This window comes from Colossoma macropomum, unplaced genomic scaffold (genome assembly GCF_904425465.1).
Source record: "Colossoma macropomum unplaced genomic scaffold, Colossoma_macropomum, whole genome shotgun sequence".
Classification (NCBI taxonomy): domain Eukaryota; kingdom Metazoa; phylum Chordata; class Actinopteri; order Characiformes; family Serrasalmidae; genus Colossoma; species Colossoma macropomum.
The window spans coordinates 29,290,546-29,299,499 of NW_023494792.1; the positions used below are offsets into that span (position 1 = coordinate 29,290,546).

At 38.9% G+C, this 8,954-nt stretch overlaps 1 protein-coding gene across 5 annotated transcripts in view; it reads left to right on the forward strand.

The window, feature by feature from the left end:
• nrcama (neuronal cell adhesion molecule a) overlaps positions 1–3,873 on the forward strand; it is a 98,830-nt gene extending 94,957 nt beyond the window's left edge. For all 5 annotated transcript variants that reach the window (XM_036576802.1, XM_036576803.1, XM_036576804.1 and 2 more), the window contains one exon: positions 1,757–3,873. In XM_036576802.1, coding sequence (XP_036432695.1) covers positions 1,757–1,991 — 235 coding nt within the window. In that variant the 3' untranslated portion in view covers positions 1,992–3,873. The remainder of the gene's footprint in view (positions 1–1,756) is intronic.
• Positions 3,874–8,954: the final 5,081 nt, after the last annotated feature.

An 8,954-nucleotide genomic window follows, 5' to 3' on the forward strand; every position in this document is an offset into this window, starting at 1 on the left:
TAACTTCACAGGAGAAGGAATTAACATTCTTAACTTTCCGTGTTAAATAATAATCATAATTCATCATGAAATTTTCACACAGTGTAAAGCGTAGTGGCATTTTGAAAGTATGTTAAAAAATAAAATGACCAAAATGGAGATAGGAGATAAATTAAGATATAGTGTTTCATAGATGTATTTTTAGCGTGCACATCAACATTATTAACTACTTGCTTTTGTGTGAAGGGTAATAGTGTTCGAGTGGTTTTTGAGTGAATTGTAAACTGTGTAAACAAAGTTGCCCATTGATGCAGACCAGTTCCGCCTACCCACATCCTTTACAAAGTCAGTGTAAAGGCACAACTTTCTTCACAGCCCAGTAGTCATTACAATTTAGAAAAGCTGTAAAAGCATAATGTGTTTTTGCTTGCCCTCTCAGGTTTTTGGACTTAAATAATTTTCCTCTGAGCAGAAGCTTTTCCATCTTGACTCCATTTTCAAACAACTTGAGGCAAGCAGGACTGTTCCTGAACCATCCTGTCTGTGCTCTGTGTATAACAAACCTAACCAGAGCTCACTATGATGTGATCTGATGAAAATGCTTTTTAACTGCCCTCTGATATTTTTTATTAAGTTATTAAGCCCATTAATGCAACACCCTGCTGAGATTAAGAATGAGATTGGGCACTGAGGTGCAAGCTGATTTCTGTGTTTTACTTTGAGTTATATTTTTGTAATCCAGTCAGATTATTCATGGAATGAGAGGAGTAGAATCTCCTCAGTTTTACAGTGCAACAGATTATTTTCGCAAATGAAAATATATTAAATCTAGTCTATGTATACATATACTTCTCATTTTTAGATTGTACTGAGAACATCAAAAGATTATTCTATAACTTATTTCTAGACTTTTCTACGTGTATTGAATAACTCCATTTAGTTAAAGTGTCACATTCTATTATTTATTCTATTATTTAGTTTGTTTTAAGAAATAATTCTTGAAACAATCAACATTAACTCACAAGATACACAACATTATTTCACAGGACACAATGACTTAAAACAAGTAAAAATGTCTAGAAATAGGTTTAACATCTCATAATAATGCTTAAATGGAAATATTAGATATATACACCAGAATTCAGATGATTTCACTTTTTTTTCTCATTGCTTTTGTTAAATCTCACATTTCTGTGTTTTGTGTGTTGGGGATTGGCAGTGTCACTATTCGTCAGTTGTCCATGACGCAGGATGATTTATTTCAATTCACTGGTCATTAGAAACTGAATGTTTTATGTTTTAGAAATATATCCTATTTATTAGTCCTCATGTGTTCTTTGTATTTGGGGGAACGTTTGGGGTAGGTCCTTGGAGAGGTAAGAGGGAAACTGCAAGTCTTGCACGCCAAAACTCCCTTGTTTTGTATTTTAAAAAAGAACAAATCCATATGAAGGAAAGTGCTACCTGCTAACTGCATCTAATTCTCCTCAGTTTAAATCCCCAGTCCTCTCTTTGATTTTGCATATATGACTAATGTATGTCTGCCTTTTTGTATGTCTTGCGTTTACTTTCTTAAATAATGATTTTACTAGTTTCCAAAGTTCTATTAGTTGCATTTTGAGGTCCCCAAACCCCGAGTGCACGGCTGTCCTATCGGGGAAATAAGCATATGAATAGTGAAACTACACATGCACTGAAATGCATGTACTTTGTAACAGTGAAATATCTTATCTTAATTCAAAGTTATTAACGTATTGCTTACTGTGCCTCATCTCAGTGACACGGAGGACCACAAGCCCCTGAAGGGCAGCCGGACACCTTCCAATGGCACAGTGAAGAAGGACGACAGCGATGACAGCCTGGTGGACTACGGCGAGGGAGGCGACGGGCAGTTCAATGAGGACGGCTCCTTCATCGGTCAGTACAGTGGCAAGAAGGAGAAGGACACGGCAGAGGGCAACGAAAGCTCAGAGGCTCCGTCTCCCGTCAATGCTATGAACTCCTTCGTGTAATGGGCCCTTGTGACCTTTGCCCCCCGCCAACACCCGCCCCCAATCTCGTCACACTTCTTTCATCTGGAGAGCAGACTGTCCCTACTTCACTGTGACCCTCCTGACATCACATGGCTACAACAAACAAAACCGACAACAGCATCCCAGTCATAACCATGAGAGAGAGCAAGAGTGAGAGAGAAAGAGAGAGAGAAAGAGAAAAAGAGGTAGGGAGAGAAAGCAATACACACAGGAGGAATGTACCGTAACTAGCAGACCAGCCCTGGTCTCCTCGGCTAGTCAGAGCGAATGCAGGAGGACCTTAATGTGATAACTGCTGTATTATCTTTTTTGCAAACGTATATATGGAATATATAGAAATTATATACACATATATAAGAATTCTATTTTCTGAACATGGGTCTGTTTGCAGTCAGTAGGCATTGAATCCCGCCATCTCGCCCCCTCCCCCTGCCCCCTGCCCGTGCTATGGACTCACTGCATGGACTCATTGCTACCACACACCCCATCTGCTCCGTGAATCAGTGGATCAGCGTGAGCTAGCGTTTGAGAAGCTTTGGACCAGTGTCTGGTGGACGCTCACGCTTCGCATCACAGCTGCCTTCTTCAGTTCCCTCGTCAAAAGTGTTGAAACCGGTATTATTCACGCTAAAAGGCACCAATGTCTTTGTGGACATTGTTGTGGAACATGTGACTCCGTGTTAAAGTTCTTATTATTTGACGTCTTTTGTGCCAGGCAAGAGCTGCAGCAAAAGATTACGGACTGGATACCAGAGAAGTGGGGTAGAAAACTCTCGACACACCTACAGACATGCTTTCAATGCTCAAACTGTCCCGAATTGTCTTAGACCATAACTACATCTGTTTTTTTTTAGCTCTCTTAAGGGTTATTTTTGTTTGCACTTGCCATTTTGTAGATGTTGCATCAGTTTGCATTGGATAACTCTCTCTCTTTTTTGCTGTTGCACTACTGAAGGAAAAACGTCAAGGTTGGTTGTATCTCACACCATTACTGTCACTGCTGGCACTCAACATTATGGAGTAAAGCCCCCATTGGTCCATAACACAGCTGCTAAGTGGCTGCTGGTTATACGCCCTCTGTGTTGGTGGGTAAAAAGCTGGGTGCTCTATGTAGTCTTAAGCACGGTTCCTCAGTGCCTTGGTAGAAGTGTTCTGTGGTCACACACCAACTACTGCACCCTCCACAGCCTGTCCCTATCTTCAGAGCACTAGGTTTTCTCACAGCCTTGCAGATAGCTCTAGGGTTGAGAAGGGAGGAGCTTTCAGAGCCCAGCATGGACTAACCACCCAATCATCTGATTCGCACACCTGCTACACGAGATGATGTCATCCATCTTCTGTCACCGGGTGCGGACAGTGTCCGCCTGGCACATGTGCTGGTTGTCACTTTATAGGTGGCACATGAACCAAGGTATGCCGAAAAATCTGGCTTAGTTGGCAAAGTTGCATCTTATCATAACAAACACCAGTTCTGACAAAGAATGGTACATTTTAAAGGTGTTTCTGAACCTACAAATTTGTCCACAACAGCTACAAAAGCTTCTAGTGACATTTTAACAGATCTGTCATTATGACTGGGTGAGCTCTAGCTAGCTTTTTTAAGTAGCAGCAAGGGCGGAGAAACCCATTTAAATGAACTGTCAGCACTTTTGCCGACTCTTACGTAAATTGTTAAGTGGCCTTTCGACGGGTTAGATAAAGATCATTGCACTGCAAAAAATAGTACCATGTCAAGTGAAATGATCTAAATCTAGTTGATATGTCTAATATTTCTCATTTTAAGATTGTTTTAAGCTTATTATAGGATTATTTAACTTATTTCTAGATTTTGTACTTGTTTAAGTGATTTAATTAAGTCAAATTCTCTTACCATATTGGCAGATAATTGTATCTGTTTCAAGCATATTTCTCAAAATGAGCAAAATTATCTGCCAATATAGTGAGATAATTTGACTTGTTAAAATCACTTAAAACAAATAAAAAATGTCTAGAAATAAGTTAAATAATCCTATAATAAGCTTAGCATTTATAACAAATCTAACATCCTATACATTTTTGTATCCCACCAACCCACCTCCTCCCTCTTCCTCAGTTCTGTCTGTCAGTCATACCTCCGTTCATCTAATGTGAGGGTCTCACCCTCCTTCACTCATACAGTCTCTTCTTATACTACCACCATAAATTGAAATCACAACTGCTACATGAGCTGGGTGGATACTAGAATGCACCAACTGAATCATCTCACACCACAGGGAGGGGCTGTACATTATCCGGAGAAGCAGCTAAAATTACTGCCAATCTACTCTCGCAGGTAAACTGCCATAGTTACTGACCAGTAGCAGGTGGTCCTTCACACTGGGGACAAATGGGGGATGTTATAATAAATAAGGAATGTGGAGCTTGCAGTAACCTGTTGTTAGAAATCTCAGTGTATGTGAGAACGAGTAGGAGGAAAAAAACAAACACCCTTTTCACACATAACCATGTTTTTTATTGCATGTTAATGAGTATTGCAAGCTGTCGAGTCGTAGTGCAATGGAAAGCTCACAAAACACACACAGTGCGCAGTGCTGCTGTCATCAAGTGTGGTTGGAATGTGTGTGCACGAGTGTTTGAGTGTGCGAGTGTGTCTGTGTGTGTATTTATGTGAACATGCATGTACAGATGTGCATGTTTGTGTATGTGAGTGTGTGCGTGTGTATGTTAATAGACCTCAATTCCAGAAAAGTTGGAACAGCATGCAAATAAAAACAGAAAGCAGTGATCTGTAAATCCACTTTGACCTTAAACAGTGCAAAGAAAAGATATTTAATGTCTTACCTTATCAACTTCACTGTTTTTGTAAATGCATCTTCATTTTATCATTATTCCCTGCAGCATGTTCCAAAAAAGTTGAGACGGGGGCAATTTAAGACTGGCAACATTGTCAAAATGCTCAAAAAACATCTTAAACAGGTGATGCAATCATGCTTTGGGAGCATTTAGGAAAGGCCTAGTCCTTTATGAGCAAGGTTGGGTTGAGGCTCACCAAAAGATGCATCAGTGCAGTGCAATCTAGTAGTTGAAGAACAACATTCTTCAACAAGCAATTGCAAGGATTTTAGGTATTAGGTATTAGGTATTTAGGTATTAGGTATTTTTACCTAAATGCATTATACTATCAAAAGATTCAAGGAATCCAGAGAAATCTCTGTGCACAAAGGGCAAGGCTGAAATCCACAACTGAACGCCCATGACCTTCGATACCTCAGATGGTACTGCATACTGTGATGGATATCAACGCATTGGCTCGAGTTTACTTTGACAAACTGCTGTCAGTAAACACTGTTCGTTGCTGCATCCAAGTTAAGCAGGTTAAGACTGTACTATGCACAACCGAAGCCATATGTCAACAATGTCCAGAAATGTGCTGGCTTCACTGGACTGGAGCTCATCTGACATAGACTAATAGATTATGAAAACGTGTGTAGTGATAGAGTCAACATTGTTTGTGGAAGTAATGAAGGCAGTGTTCCAAAGAAAGAGTTCAAAAGAAAACAGATCACACTGATTGTTACCAGCGTAAAGTTCAAAAGCCAGTGTCTGTCACAGACACAGTGTATTCATGCCCATGGCGTAGATAACTTGCACATCTGTGAAGGCACCATTTAAACTGAAAGATATGCACACATTTTGCTGCCTTCTAGATGACATCTTTTTCAAGGACAGCCATGCTTATTTCAACAAGACATAACAAAAACATTCTGCACGTTACAACAGCTTGGCTGCATAATAAGAGAGTGTGGATGCTAGACTGGTCCGACTACAGTACAGACCTGTCTCCCACTGAAAACATAGGGCGCATTATGAAGCACAAAATACGACATTGAAGGCCCTGTACGGTTGTGCAGCTTAAGATTTGTAGAACAGAAGAATGGCAAAAAAGACTGATTGGTATCTTCAGTCCTTCAAACATTCATTAAGTGCTGCTAAAAGGAAAGGTGATGTAACAAAGTGGTAAACAAGCTCCTGTTTTAACTTTTATTGCAACTTGTTGCAGGCATCAGATTTAGAATGAGTGTATATTTACAAAAAAACAATAAAGTTCATAAGCTCAAACATCAAATATCATGTTTTTGTACTGTTTTCAATTTAATACAGGTCAAATAGAATTAACTAATCACTGCTTTTTATTCTTATTAGCATTTCACGTGCGGTCGCAACTTTTTTGGAACTGAAGTTTGTATAAAGTAAATGTGTGTGTGTGTGGGCGTGTATGCATGGTAGCGGTCTGCTTGGGCTTGTTTGTCCTTTTTTGGAAGAGCCCTAGAACTCATGATATAGCTCATCATAACTTGCATCAAGTTTTTTAGTTTGGAATCGTCTGCTTTTTAATGTGTAGATATTGCGTTGCTTTGTAAATATCCACGCCACAAGAGTTTCAAACCCATGGGATTTGATGAGTTGCTCTTAAGTGCTGATACAGGACCAGTGTCCCCTATCCAGCTTTTTTTCTCAGCTATTGGAAAACGTACAGCAAAACTTAACTTTGATCAGCATAAAAGTGTGACTTCCACCTGCACGTTAGTGTGTAGGAGGTTGCTGCTGGCTAGTATAATGTGTTATGTCTGACACTTTGCAAATCAACACTCCTTTTGCTGTGAACGTTGTTTTAGGTTCCTCTGGCTAGATGCCCTCTCAGCCCAGTCTTTCCCCAGTCTATCTAGCTGGTGAAGGTTGAGTCAGGTGATCATCTGCCCTCAGTCTGTCTCTTGCAGTTCATGCACTTTTTCACTCGTCGTAAAAGATATGAGAAAACAAAACAATGCTGCAAACATTGCAGTTCCTCAAAGACTACAGCTACACCAGTGTGTGTGCAGATAATCTGGGGCACATGTTTTTGTGACTGATGATGAGATATGATAGAATATGATATATAACATTCTGGTCAATGTTGAAGCGCCGTGGAAAAAAGCATGAAAGGCTGTAAAATGGTTTACTCTCTATAATTGCTAAATATTTTGTATTTTAACTGAAGAAAAAAACAAAATAAATGTTGGTTTCAGGATTTCACTACCAAACTCTTTGTTTTTCAATTTATTCTGCTTTGCTCATTTCGTTTATGACAGTCATCAGTAAAGTCAACAGAGTGTTACAGAATAGCATTAAGAACATTTTTAGATTCAGACCCCTACTGGAATTGCAGCATTTCACCCAATATAACTTGAATAGCTCCTTCACATAACTCTAAGCAACTGGGTTTTATGAAAGCTGCACATAATGCAGTATATCAAATGTAAGGTTTATTAGGGCTTAATAAACTTAGAGCAACTTAGTAAAGTTTCTAAGTAACAACACAAATTTCAACAGTGTCAGAAACATTATTCTGCAATATGTTGGTCAGTTCCACAATTATTGGCACCCCTAATAAAAATGGGTGTAAATTGTCACATAAAATGTTTTTGCGCTTAATTAGCTGAATCTCACCCTGAAAATATGGAAATTATGAATATGAATTTCCAAGGATGCCTTTAATTATGACACAGGGTTTTGTTAAAAAGATTTTTTATAGGAAATTTTGTTTTCTTAGACCAATTTGCTAAAATAAAAGGTGACACCAAAGGTGCCAATAATTGTGGATCTGACTATATTTTCAGTTTGACAATCCTTTCAGAATGATATCTATTAGCATGATGAAGGTTAGCTTGCACTTATTATAGGCCTAAAGATCCTAAAGACGTCCAAAATGCTACTGTGTTTGTGTATCTACACAGCAGTTTACAGTAACATTTAGCACAAGTTAAACCTAATAAACACACGTGCCTATGCAGACACACACCTCACTACCCCGCATCTTATGACACCTTTACCCACAGTTCTGTGTGGCTGACTAGCCATCACTCAGCCTGTTTATCTGTTTGACAGCGATTTAGAGGATTAGCATTTATTCTGATTATTAGGCTCAGCAGCTGCCCTTATATCATGCTTTTCACAAAGAACAGCATAAAAGTCTATTTCTGATTATCAGCTCTGCATCACTGGAAGTGTAAAATTTGTTAAAGAAATTTCTGCATTGAGCCACATCCTGACTGGATGCTAATGGATGTGATACAAAACAGGAGTGGACTAAATCAGCCACTGCAGATGTTTAATCCTCAATCCTCTGGATTTACACTGATTTGTGTGTGTGTGTCTGTGTGTGTGTGTGTGTGTGTGTGTGTGTGTGTGTGTGCGTTCAGCTCTTTGTGGGGACCAAATGTCCCCAGGATAATGGAAATCATGAACATTGCAATGGTGATGATGGTACAATAGTGGTAAATCTGCCAATCATTTTTTTACATTTGCAATGGTGATGATGGTACAATAGTGGTAAATCTGCCAATCACTTTTTTTACATTTCACACCTTTATTTGTTTGTTTTCCGCTGCTGGTGAACACAAGATAAACATAGCCATTTTATTTTCCGTGACTAGTGAACCTACATGTGTTTTTTCAAGTTTTTATGTGTTGATAATAGTAAAATAGTCATAAATCTGAAAAGGTACTATTTATTTTTACAATAGACTTCATGTACCACTCTGCCATAAATGGATTTAATAGTACACTTTACACCAAACATTTCTCTTAACACTATTGTACAGTGTCTCAGACACCAGGCAGTGCATTAACAACATTTCATGTAATAACTCTCTGTGATGGAGCTTTTAGAGGCATAAAACTTTTCGGACATCTGGTTCCTATCACCACCACTGTGAACAATTCTAAAGAGTTTATAGCCTCTAAAAGCTTCATCACAGAAAGTTATTAAAGTTATTACCATTTTTTCATATAAAGTTCTTATAATTAAATAGTTCAGATATAAACCGCAGTCAGACTCAGAGTGGTCTATTGGAAAAAAACGGTAGAGTTTCCCTTTAAAGCTGAGTGAAGCTACGCTCAGCACTACGCATCACTCCACGGTCT